The sequence below is a fragment of the Castor canadensis genome, chromosome 1 (genome assembly GCF_047511655.1).
Source record: "Castor canadensis chromosome 1, mCasCan1.hap1v2, whole genome shotgun sequence".
NCBI lineage: Eukaryota > Metazoa > Chordata > Mammalia > Rodentia > Castoridae > Castor > Castor canadensis.
In genome coordinates, this window is record NC_133386.1 from 131,370,873 (window position 1) to 131,384,562 (window position 13,690).

The window sequence follows — 13,690 nt, forward strand, 5'->3', positions numbered from 1 at the left end:
CTGCTAGGATGTCTCATTGATTTCTACCCTGACAAACTGCACTGAGTAGTAGTAACACATGCTTGTGATCCCAGCACTAAGGAGGCTGAGGCAGGAGCTTCACAAGTTCAAGGCCAGTCTGGGCTACATAGTGAGAGCCTGTCTCAAAAGACAGAGAAGAGAGAAAACCAAATCCACAACTTACCTGTAACTCACTGCAGATCTTTCCATGCAGCTCTGATAGATTTGCTTTACCATCTGCACTGCTACTCTCCTTTCTTATCTCTCACTGGGACTACTCTTCTCCTAGCTGGTGTCTCCTCATCCACACTGGCTCCCTTTAAATCCATTCTCATTTCATGCACTTTCCAAATTCAACTTCTTCAGGTGGCTTAAAGCCCTATGTGAGACTCAATTCCTACCCTTCTCTCCAGACCCTCCCCTCTTGCTCTCTGCTGGTTTTTCTTTCCCTAATTCCTTTTTATTTAATTTTTGACACAGGGTCTTGCCAGGTAGCTCATACTGGTCCCAAACTCACAGTCCTCTTGCCTCTGTCCCCCAAGTGCTGGGATTACAGGTGTGCACCACGGCCAGCTTCCTCTTTCAGTTCATTATAGCTCCTTTGTACTTCAGCACCCCAGTGTACATTTGTGGGGCTATGCCCTCCCTCCATGACATTTACCCCAAATGTAGTTGGCAGTTACTTGCTGGATGCTAGATTGGCCAGATGGTCCCCACAAACTAGGGCTGAATAAATGAATCCCCTTTCTCTTTTTCTGCTCTTCCAACACTTTCCATGGAGAATCAAGCCCTGTTTTGTGGCTAGGCCACCCCAACATATGAGGTTGTGCTTTCCCTCACCTAGGAAGACCAGTTGATAAAGTGCAGTCCAGCCCAGAGCTGAAGCAAGCAAAGAGCTGAAGGCTACCCCAGACCATGCTAGAGAGGATCCCAGAGGTAAGCCCATAAAGCTAAACAACATTTGTCTGTATGCAGGCTTTGGAAGTGTGCACAGTTCAGAAGCAGATTTAAATCATCCCTAAATTCCAACACCTTTTCAGTCAGGCAAGAGTTCCTGGTTTGCCCCTGCTTAGCACCCATCTATTGATCCAGGCAAGCTGCCCGTGCATGATACACAAAGGAGGGACTAGTTGAAGAATTAACCATATGGTCAGGAGTGACTAAAACTCCCCATTTCAGCAGGTTTGGCTAGGAAAGCTAATATTTGGAAAGTTGTGGTTTAATGAATTGGCAACTGATGGGAAATTCTAATTTGTTTTACATCTAGCAGATGACACTTAGCTCACTGTCAAACAAGAAAATCGTACATGTGTGGCTTATGCAGTCTGATTTTCCTGTTCCTGATCTGCTTGGCTTCAGAGTTGGAAGCTGGAAAGGTCATGTGTTTACCACAGAGCTCCTTCAGCTGAGGATGCTGTGCAGTCACAGACCATCAAGACTTAATGGCGACGTTATTGACTTCAGACTTGTAACTTAGGAGTAGAAGGGTATGGCAGGGCAGTCAGGAGTCTAGGCAAAAAAGGCCCAGAATAATTACTGTTCTCGAGATCAGGGTTGGGGCTGCTGGCCTGTACGGCCCCCTTAAGCAAATTAGCAAAAGGTGTGTCCTGTGAGATTCAACCCAACCCAGCATGCTTTTGGCCAGCACAGCCCAGGCTAGATTTTAACACCCCTCACTCTCCTCCCCATCCATGCGATCTGTGTACAACTTTGGTCTTGCCTTTTATAAGCATCTAAATATTTTAACTATAAACCAAGGATAAAACATTATCGGAAGTCTTATTTGAAACAGTATCATTTAATACTTTCACCTACAATAGGTAATGAATGCTAAAACATACCCTTAGATTATAGATTAGATAAAAATACATTATTCTACCATTTTCTACAAAATGATCATGAATTGGCAAACTGAATGGAAAAAATTATTAAGCAGATTTGAGATTACCTGAAAATGGTTAGTTCCTTGTAAAGATTCAATAAAATCTATGTTTATTAAATAACTGCTAGAACAAACAGCTGCAACAAATATGAAACTAGGAAACATATTTGCTTAAAGGCATTATTTATTCGTCACACTGGTGACTCAGAAATATTAAAAGTTTGGAAATGCTTGGTTGTAAACAATAAGTACATTAAACAGAAATTCTAAGTCTATTTCTTAAAATAGACTCACCTATTCATTTGTATGAATAAGTTAGCTCTAAAAAGAAGAGCCACAAAGAAACAAGGACTCATTGTGGAAAGGACGTTGAACTTTTCCTTTTAGAAAGTAAAGAGAGAAAAAAAAGCACAACCATAGCAGCTTATTTGGCTTGGGTAACTACCACGTGGCACATTTTACATGACATGAGAAAGAATGGTCAAAAGTGCTCAACTTTCTGGAAGCCAACTCAAAACTCGAAGAAAAGTAGCATTTTTGGATTTTACACAATAGATTCCATTTATTATGAAAATGAAATCATGGACCTTGCTCATAGTCATTTTCTCTCAGAGGTGTAGGCACTTGGCAGCAGACTGTTGCCAGTCTAATAAAACTGAGGTGAAAAAATAATTTTGCAGTATAAACACAAACCCTATGATTGAATTCAACAAAGAAATGAGCAATGTCTTAGTGTGCACAATATATCCACTCTGAAAAATACACATTAGACTAATCTGGTAGAAGTGCAGTGTGTTCACTTGCTGAAGACCTACAACAGGGAAGGCAAAAATCTCAGAGCCATAGTCTGAGTCTCATATTTTTTTTTCCTTGTGATGCCAGAGATCGAAACCAGGGCCTTGTACATACAAGCACTCTATCACTGAATACAACTCTAGCCCCCATATTCTTCTTTCTGTTTAAACCATGCTCTTAAAATGTTAAGTAACAGGGCTGGTGGGGGGGGGGTAGCTCAGTAGTAAAGTGCTTTAAAAGCCTGTGCAAGGCCCTGGGTTCGACCTCTAGCACCTTCCTCCCCCAAATAAGTACCATTGCAGACTGTAGCTTGCCAGCCCTGGTCTAGAGCCCTTTGATATATAACACATTTTCCTCATTTCCTTTCAGGTTGAAAATCATCTCAGGATGAATATTTATAGGGAGCTACATTTATATGCTCAAAACATCTAGTAAGTATGCTTTACTGCAATCTTAGAATAAATCCTACAGACTCAAAAGTGAGGATTTGTAGATCTGACATTGCTTTTAGGAGCTTTATGGCATCCTGTGACTATGCAAGTCACCAGTGACTAAATCCAGCTCAAGTATCATCAATATGTTCTTCAAAGCAAGGAGGCAGGTCACAATGAGTAGAGTATGGCGTGACCTGAGCTAGCAGAATTGGGGATTTCGGGTCACTTGCAGGCCTGTAACTGAATTCCTTGATTTGGATTGTAGGGCTTTTAGTATGAGATATGGTGATAAGGATAAATGAGACGTGGGGACACAATATTAGAAATCTACAGGCATTAAGATGTCATTGGCACTGCTTAGCTTTTACTCCAGATGGTGCAATGTGTATGACAACAGAATTGTGTAACTAGTGACACTGATTCAATTCTTTAGGGACATGTCTCATCCTTAGCAGCTCTGTATCAGAGAAAGGACTATGCTTGGTGAGATGTGCTATCCCTTATAATGTGCCCTTCTCCTTCAATAGCTTCAGGGTTTCAATGCAAACTTCTATAGTCTGAGGCCAGACTCGTTTATCTTCAGTTTGAATTTCAGGTGAAGCAGCATCAGTATCAGTATGACGCTGACTGGGCTGACAGCCCCGGAGAGGTGGTTAAAGTCCTGGGACGAGCTCACACAGACCTCTCAGCACCCCAGCCCTCCAACATGGAGCTACAATTAGACATTAAAAGGAAAAGAATGAGCCAGGGATAGTGGCAGCACCTGTAGTCCTAGCTATGTGGGAAGCTGACGTAGGGTGATTGGGGGTTTGGGATCTGGGTGAAATAGAGAGATCCTATCTCAAAAAACAAAACAGGGCTGAAAGAGTGTGGCTAGTGGTAGAGTACACAGGCACGAGATCTTGGGTTCAATATCCAGTACTGGAACAAACAATAAAAAAATTTTTTAAAGGAAAATATGTTCCCTCCCCCCTCACCTCAGAGGTCCTCCTTCTTAAAGAAATTATGCAGATTAAAATGTGGCATTAAACTTTTCCAGTCAGATGCATCATGATGACATTATGATTCCTTTTTTAAATTTTACAGCTCCTTCCATTATGGGGTTTCAATACATTTAACCAAATTTTAATTATTTGGAAATGGTTAGAGCACACTGAAAAACAAGACAAGATGGTCAAACTAATGATAATGTATCTCTGATATGATGCAAGCTGCAAAGAGCCACATGGTTGCTGGTTCCAATTATAACCCATTGTCTTTGAAACATCAGTTTTACACAAATGGTATCCAACAGCACATTATAAACCACAGGCCAAAAGAATTTCCTAGCATGTATATGTGGAGTTGGGAGTTAAACTGTCAAATTTAGCAACAAGTCAAGAGCTGGTGACTCATGCCTGTAATCCTAGCTAGTCAGGAGGCAGAGATCAGCAGGATCAAGGTTTAAAGCCAGCCCTGGCAAATAGTTCAAGAGACCCTATCTTGAAAAAACCCATCACAAAAAAAAGCTGGTGAAGTGACTCAAGGTTAGGCCCTGAGTTCAAACCCCAGTACCGGAAAAAAAAAAAAAGCAAAACCCCTACAAATTTAACCACAAATAATTCCTTTCAAGAACAAAATAATATGGAACTCACAGGACTCAGAAGAAAACCTTAAAATAAATTTTAGGAGCACTGGCTAAATTCAGAAGGTGCTGGTATTATAGCAGAATTTAATTTTTATAGACAACCAGAGATTTTTATGTACTGCATACTGAAGTTTTGGTTTATTAATTTCTGACTCATGCCTCCTTTACTTAGTATAAAAAAACAAACAAACAAAAAAAACCACTCTTTATGTAAAGAAAATCCAGACTGTCCTAGAATTTGGCATTTAGGCTAAGCTATAGTATTTGATCTACTTGCTAAACCAAATACCACTATTTGGGTTCTCATTTACAGATTATTCAAAAATGAATAATCCTCTTAATCATTAGTCTATTACAAAGATAAAAGAGACCACTTCAACTGGCAGTGATGTTCCATGACAGCCAAGGTTGCAGGGCAGCAGGAAGAGTGATCAATCAGATTAACACAAATGTCTTTCAGCTAGCTTTTCCTTAAAAAAACAAAAAAGCCAAATTGCTTTCAGTTTTCCAGAGTGAACATGGAAACACAGGATATTCAAATGTGAAGGAAATTGCCTCTTCCAAATCTTTACAAAGTGTTAAATGTTTTGCTTGGGGCTCACGGTTGAACACCTTTCACATCAGGTGACATGCAAACAAACCATTATTTGCTCAGTAGGAAACAGGCTTTTTTTTGGCATATGCTGGTTAACAGGAAGTTTTCTAAGCAAATGAAGGGAAGGGAGGGTGGAAGACATCAATCCCTGGAATGTCTACCCAGAATTCAAGAAGGAAAAGAGCACCATTGTATAAAGGTAAATTAGCCGCAGCCAACAGGTCAGCCGTGATTTCCACACAAGGGGCACAGAAGTCTTCAGTGTGTTACTTTGTTGCTACTTGGAAAAATGAAGACTTCACCTCCTACTTCTGCTCAACACATCTAAAATGTATTATGTGGGTTTTCATGCAATCTATGCTCACAACAGACAAAGATTTTTGAAGAACTGGCTGTCTGGGATGCAGATACTTCTTCAGTGAGGTCTTGGACAGTGTGGTGGTGGCGGGTGACTCACATATTCAACAAACTGCTTTAAATGGCCACAGCTGTATACATGTAATCTCAGTTTAATACTGCAGAACCTCAGTGTTACAATGCTTAGCAACAATGTCACAAAGGATGTATCTTTCTTCCTATACATAGATTCTTTATGCAGAAGAAGATATGAACAGTATAAAGATAAAATGGTGTGAGACAAATGAATTCATTAAGAAGGGATAGCCCACAGCAGTTGCAGGTCGAATGTAGCCAGAAGTCAGAATTTAAAGAAAGAATACTTTTTTGGACAGCACTGGAACTGTTTGGTTTTATACCTTTTTTGGTAAGTGGTGTTTTTGCTAGAAAAGTGGGTGAAGTACCTGCCTAAATGCAGGTTGGCATGCTAAGGGAAGGAAAATAGTTCTTGGGCCAAAACTAAGGCCAGTAGATGAAGAAAACATTTTTTTGGTTTTAAAATGTTCTAAGGCTTCTTACTGAGTATTGGAAGAAGGAGAGAAGTGTTTTACCAACTTGAGTAAGAAAACTTGAAGCCGCAGCTCAGGAGGTAATCATTAGATATTAAACATCTGTTCCTTCATTTTTTGTGAAGTGATTCAATTTAAATCCAAATTAGAACTAGCTGCTTTTACTGCTGTTTCTTAGTGCTCTAAGTTTTGGATGGTGTATAAAGTATGTCAGAGCTATTTCTTATATCTATTTCCCTCAAAAAATGAAGATGCAGATATTTTAATTAGCTTTGTATAAATAGGATCCTGACCATTTTACCTTTAGTTAACTTGATATGATTCCTTGGGCTTAACTTATAGCCTCTTTGAGAAATGGAAAATAGTATAAAATGTAAAAAGTCAAACTTTAATGACATTCCCTGATAACATCAAATAAATTAAGCTAGGAGGAAGAAATATGGGTAAGCTAGACCACCAGTCATGCTTGCCTAAACAAAAAACAGTGATAACTTAAAGGTCTGAAAAGACCAAAGAAAACAGAGCAACTACTTATAAGTGGCTGGACAGCTTCTACAGTTGTACTGGTAGAGCTTCAAAAAGAATACTGATGACCCACTCGCTCTAATCCTGGGAGGTGACAAGTATGGAACCCAGTGGTAGGTCTGAACTTGCTCTGATATTCCAACTAGCACCAAAACAGTGAAGAAATACTAGTTAGCTTTTCTCTCTCTTCTCTTCCTTCCTTCCTCTTTTCCTTTTCCCTTTCCTCTTCTTTGTTTTGTTTAAATCTTGGAAAACCATTCATGAGATTACCATGACAATATAAATCAAGGCTGACACAGCTAAGTGCTGGCACAAAGCTGACCATCTAGATATGGGGTTTTGCCAGTTCTTAATGACTGTTTTCATTATATAATCAAATATTAAGAAAGACATAATTTACATGCAGCCTTTGTCAAAAAAGAGAAAAAGGTTAATTTCCAAAGACTAGCACAAACTGCTAACCTGTTAAGAAAAGCCCAATTTCCTTAGCATTCTAGAACATAACACATCACATATGTTTCTTTATAAACATCTTAAGATGAAGATGAGGAGGACTAATGAGATAAAGCCAGGAACTAAAACACCCAACAGGCCCATTCCTTGTTCTCCATGTGGTTGGCAGCATCAGTCAGAATGCCCTCCTCTTGTGATGGTCATGATGAATTTACACATGTAGGTCTTGTGGGAGGTCTGATTTAGCCTTCGGGGCTTATGGGAGGTGTCTTCTGTTTTCTTGGTAGAATAATTCATCAGTGCTTCCTGAGAGGCTCAAACATGATCACTGGCCAGATTCCAAAGAGAAACTGTGGAAACAAGTAAGGACAAAATCAGAGAAGATAAGATGGTTCCATGTCTGAAAAGGAATGAGAAAGAACCCATGCGGCTGGGACTACAGGGCTCGGCAGGTTTGCTAGTGACTATCCTGGTATTAGTAGCCTGGGCACAGCATAATCCTTCCAGATGCATACCAGATCTCAGAAATTATTTCAGTTAAATTTTTAAAAGGTATTATCTACTCTGTTAAGCATGGAAGTAGGCATTTAATTTGTAATTCTCAAAACAAGTCTTCAATGTAGCTATTAAAAGTTCCATTCTAGAGTTGAGTAACAGGCTGAACAAAGAGACTTATTCAAAACCATGTAGTAGTAAATGCAAGACTTCAGTTGTGATGTCTTCTGGTTCCAAAGCCTGTGCTCACTCCACTGCCTCTCCACACCCCCTTTCATCTCCTCCATCCATCCCGATACCTGCTCTGCCAACACACAGACACATACAGAGACAGACAGACAGACAGACACACATATCTAGGACATGGACTTACCTTCACTTTTGGTCTGTATCTCAGGTAAAGTGTTCTTGTATATAAACTGAAAGAAAAGGGAGCAGGGGAAGCTCTTCAGATTAATTTTTAATTCATACAAACTGACAAATTCTAAACATAGTGCCTTTGTAGATACAAAGATAAAACAACATTGGTATATGTTTTGTTCATTATTTCCATCATTTTTTTTTCACCCTCTTCTCTGAAATACTCAAATGTTACATTAGTCAAGGATTTAACCTGGGGTGGTAAAATATTGAGTCTCATTTCCCTCATTTGACAGCTGTGGACTCTGGAGTCCACTGAAATTAGGTGAGTTATAATAGCAACTGCATTTACCTTCCTATGGATACTGTAACAAATGACCACAAACTCAGTTGATTAACACAACACAAAATAACTTTGGAAGGCCGAAATGGGCTAGTGGGGCTGCATTTGTTCTGAAAGTCTAGTGCAGAATTTGTTTCCTTGCTTCTTCCAGATTTTAGGGGATGTCTGAGTTCCTTGTATGGTGGCTTGACCTTACTTTAATCTTGTTCTCTGCCTCTGACCCTCCTGCTTCCATCTTATAAAGTCCTTTGTAATTATATTGGGTCTACCCAAATGATCCAAGATAATCTCATTTCAACATCCTTAATTAGGCCTTCTAAGTCCCCTGTACTCTGTAAGGTGCATATTCACCATTTCTTGGGATTAAAATGTGGACGTCTAATGGGGGCCATTATTCCGCCTCTTACAGAAGTATTGGTTGCACTTGTCACTGATGATATCTATTAATGTCCTGGTGTATAAGTAAAACATTTTATTGTCACTTAGGTTCTTCATATGTGTGTTTTCTGATTTCTTAGGAGTCATGTGTCCCTCCAAGTTTTGAACTTCCCACATGATAGATGCCTAAGTAATTTGGACCCACTTTGATTTCACCTAAGATTTTCTTGTATTAGAAGATGATACCAGTGTGGATTCCTAATATTCTTCTCCACAGAATACACACAGCAACTTCAAAACTTTACACGGGATAGTGCCAACAGCATAGTTTTAAAATGGCTATTGTATTTAAAGAACAATGTATAAAATAAATATTTAATCTTGCTTAAAAGGAAAGAAACCATGTTTTTGAGCACCTACTCTGCAAATGTTTGGCAAGATATTAAGGAAGACAAAGAAATGATGAATTCATACAGTGTAGTCTTAGGATGTGTGGAGTTTAGTAGTGAGAAACCTATTAATGCTTGTTACAGTTCTATCACAGTTAGCTCTTCACTTCTGAAGATACATAGTAGTAGGCATGGGAAACCCAGAAAAGTAACAGAAAGTCTCCTTAGTATTCTTTAACATGAGTCACTGCTAGAGATGAGATGAGATTTTAAAATAATGGCATGTGACAAAGCATATTTGAATTTACCCCTGAAAAGTTCTCATTGACCTGTAACATATGTATTTTACAGCATATGTATATGCTATAGCATGTGTAATTTTATGTATATATGATATTTAAATGTATTTGAATAGTATCATACAATACACCATGAGAACATACACAAAACATAATTTTATAGTATTTCAAATAAAGTAAAGGTCAAAGAGCCTAATCATTGAATTTGTGTTATGATTTTTATTTTTTGATTTTTGGAAACAGAGTCTCACTATGTAGCCTCCTGCTTCCTGAGTGCTGAGATTGTAGGTGTGTGTCACCACATCTTTCAAATTTGTGCATTTTAATATGGCTATGATGTACTTTGCTATACCTAAAATGGGAACTAAAGCACAGCAGCTTTGGGCATCCTTTTTGTGTACCTGTTATCTCTTAGACTTAGACTTGTTAGGTTTTCTTAATCTTACTAATCATTGTACTCTGAAATATTTTATCCAACAACTAAAAACTAAAAAGTTGTTTTTACCAGAAAATTTGTTTGCAATAGCCTAGGCTGATAGTACTGCAAAAGGAGGTCCTGAAGCTGGGCATAGTGGTGCACATCTGTAATTCCAGCATTTGGGAGGTAGAGACAGGAGGATCACCATTTTGAGGCCAGCCTGGGCTATGTAGCTAGTTCCAGAACAGCCTAGGATACATAGTGAGACCCTCTCTGAAAAAAAAGGATGTTTTGTTCAATTTAATCATTTCAACACTCTATTGAGTATTTAGCAGATTAGGAAACAGAGCTAAGTAAATAATTTGGCTCAAAATTGTTACATAGTTATGAAATGATGGAGCTAGAATAGGGACTTAGAGACTGCTTTTACTAAAAAGCAGTGGCACTTTGCTTGGGCCTGCCGATGTTCAATGGATAACTAAAAGCAGGATAAAAGGTAAGCATCTCTGCCTTCCTTCTGTACCTGTCTCCTTTGCCATCTTAAATTTTTGTCAAATTCCTACTCAAATTGTCATGTAGACATGCTAATCACTTAAAGAGTGTTCGTCAAAAGCTGGTAATCTTTCTCCCTCCCTACTCTTCAAGGCTGAGGGACCAAGCTATGAGTAGTTAAGATAATTTTGAGATTTGCAGGGACATCGTAATCAACAGATTTACAAAGAAGTCTTCAGTCATGGCCCAATACCAGTAGATCTAACTAACTCCACCTTGCCTTTCTGACTTGTCCTTTCTGAGTTTTTCTCTCTTGTAGTTACCTAAGGACAATTGGTATGATCAATAGGTCTTGATTGATGATCATCTTATCATCATCTTATAGACCCAAAATTTCCATAAACTGAAGGTCAAACATCTAAACTTCTTTTATTTTAGTTATTTAGGATAAAGTGTCTCTAAAACATATTTTAGTCTTCTCAGTTTTCACAATGAGAGTAAAACATTTAAACATTAACAGAAAGAAAAAAGCTCTCCTTTTTAAAATTCAAAACTGGTTTCAAACCTATAAAAAAACAGCGAGATTGGTATGATGAATTCCTGTAACTCCTTCACCCAGATTGTAATCATCATGTAACCATTCAGTCAATCGACTCACCCACCTACACATACACACACACAAACACGCATGTAATTACATATATATTCCAGTTTTTGTGTGAAATGGTGCTCCTTCATCCCTAACTATTCTGGTGTGTACTGCCACAAAACAGGGGCACTCTCCTAAATTCCCCTAATACAACCCTTCTAAACAGGAAATCAGTAATACCATTCATTAATAATACCATCATTTTGTAGAATGACCTTCAACCTAGGGCTTCAATGTTTCTCATGACCAGAGCCAATCCATGAATTTCTGGTTCAAAAGAAATTTATTTTTCCCTTTTCTACAAAAATTTTAGCTCTCTCAATTCCTGAGAAGAATTTGAGGTTAAATATAGCCTGATCCATATATATATATATATATATATATATATATATATATATACTCACTCATTAAATCATTTAACAATTTAGACTGAGTGATTATTATGTTCCAGGGATTTGGGAGATAGCAGTGAATAAGATAAAGCCCTGGTGTCAAGTATAGTTGGGGGAGGAAGACAAGGGTATGGTGGTGCATGCCTATAATCCCAGGTGAGGAGCAGGAGGATCTTGGTTTGAAGCCAGCCCAGGTAAAAAGTTAGTGAGAATTCATTTCAACAAATAAGGCAGGTGTGGTGTGGTGGTACACACCTATCATCAAAGCTATTCAGGAGACATAGCTGGAAGGACCTTGAGGTCTGAAGCTGGATCCAGGCAAAAAACACAAGACCTTATCAGAGAAAGGGCTGTGAGTATTCCTTAAGTGGTAGAATGCCTGCCTAGTAAGGGAAAAGCCCTGACGTCAACCCTAATATGGGAGGGTGTGGGGAGAAGAAGTCTGATAAGGGGAAAGAAGGTGATATGGAGGAATGATTGAATGAGACGACCAGTGAAAACTTGAGTCCATTTTTGCTGCACATGACTGACCGTCAACAGATCCTATTAGGGGGACACAGGGAGAGAGGTGGCAATCAGTTTATTTCTGGGAAGGGATTTCATAAGGTCACCCAATGGCATAGGTAAAGCTGGAACACAAATTCCTGATTCTGTCTCTAACATTTTATACTTACACCACCCAATTTGAAGAATAAGGGAGAAAAAAAGCAATACTAGGTTAAAAAAAGTCTCTCTTTCCTACCTGAAAAGGATGTGAAGATAAGAACCGAGGCCAGTTAAAATATGCCACCATGCGTGAAACTGTGTGGTAACACCTAGGATAGGTGGCACCTTCTTTCGAAAGTTCCTATGTGGACAAGGGGGGAAAATCACCATGTTAAAATTTAAAGATTTTTAGCACTAGTGATGACATTGTCAAAACATTTTGAAGTACCAGTCTGAAATATGACAATTATTTAAGTCTGCTGTGGTGTTTCCCAAAGTGTATTCAGAGGAATAGAATTCCTAGTAGAAATTTCATGAAGACTCAAATTAATACGAGAATCATTAGTTAATGGTCCCTTAAGAATTTTTAATGCATATTAATTAAAGACTGTGAAAAGTCCTACCATAAGGAAAAGAGTTATCTTCATTTTTATCTTCCTTTTTTTCAGGTAATTTACTAATCCATGGAACATGTTTTTTCAGGTAATATTAACACTTCATGAAACAACTATTTTCTGGAATACACTTTAGGAAACACTAGTTAGCTATCCACTCAAGAAGGTGGATACATGTGTTTCCTATCATCCTGGTATATCACTATACAGTGTACAAATTACTTTCGTATCTATGATTTCACCTCATAGTCCGTGGTTCTCTGGGAGGCTATTGTTAGCTTTGCTTTACAGAATAAGAACTTAAAACTTGGAGAGATTAATTTAGTTGCTCAAGTAACTAAAACTTCTTTTCAGGGCCTTGATATTTCTATATGTCTGTGAAATTCTCTGCTTAATACAATGCTCCCAAAAATATTTTAGAAGGAATGAAAATATATCTTACCTTAGTGAATCACAAAATATGTTATCTATGTTCCAAAATAAAAATCCCAATAAAAATATACCCAAGGATGTATAACCCAATCCTCTAAGCCATGGATAAACCCTGTGGAGAGTAACAAAAGCAAAATGAAAAAAATTTAAGTATTGTCAAGATCACAGCTTGAAGTTAATACTTTCATGAGTATTAAAAGCAAACCCATCTGTTCAATTCTTATTTTATTTTCATCTGTTAAATTCTTTAATGCACTTGCCAAAGACAAATATACACAAATATATGTCATATATATAATAATAATAAATTAATTTTCTGACATGAATCTTGCTATGTGGCCCAGACTGGTATTCTAGCTTCTGGGCTCAAGTAGTCTTTTGGCCTCAGCCTCCACAGTAGCTGTGACTATAGGGGTCTATCACTGCACCTGGACAACTGGCAAATATATTTAGTCATTAAAAAGTACTGAGAGAGAAAGGGCCACCAAGCTTTTGTTAAAAATACTAGGAAGGTACTCTGATATATTTATCCAAGAACTTTTTCCATGCCATGGAAGAGAAAAGGGAATGGTGGGTTAGAATTAACATGGATTGAGTCACGTGTTGTCAGGCACTGAAGTTAAAACACACATACCCACACACACTAAATCATTTCATAATATGTACTGAGTGCTTACAATGTGCCACGCATTTGAGTGGGTAGCAGTAAGACCAAATCCCTGCTTTC

General features: G+C 38.3%; 1 protein-coding gene across 1 annotated transcript in view; it reads right to left on the minus strand.

Moving 5' to 3' along the window:
* Positions 1-5,826: 5,826 nt before the first annotated feature.
* Acer3 (alkaline ceramidase 3) overlaps positions 5,827-13,690 on the minus strand; it is a 146,689-nt gene continuing 138,825 nt past the window's right edge. The window contains exons 8-11 of the mRNA XM_074082512.1: positions 12,974-13,075; positions 12,174-12,278; positions 8,085-8,130; positions 5,827-7,566 (exon numbers count right to left, since the gene is read on the minus strand). Of these exons, the coding sequence (XP_073938613.1) occupies positions 7,513-7,566; positions 8,085-8,130; positions 12,174-12,278; positions 12,974-13,075 (307 nt within the window). The 3' untranslated portion in view covers positions 5,827-7,512. The remainder of the gene's footprint in view (positions 7,567-8,084; positions 8,131-12,173; positions 12,279-12,973; positions 13,076-13,690) is intronic.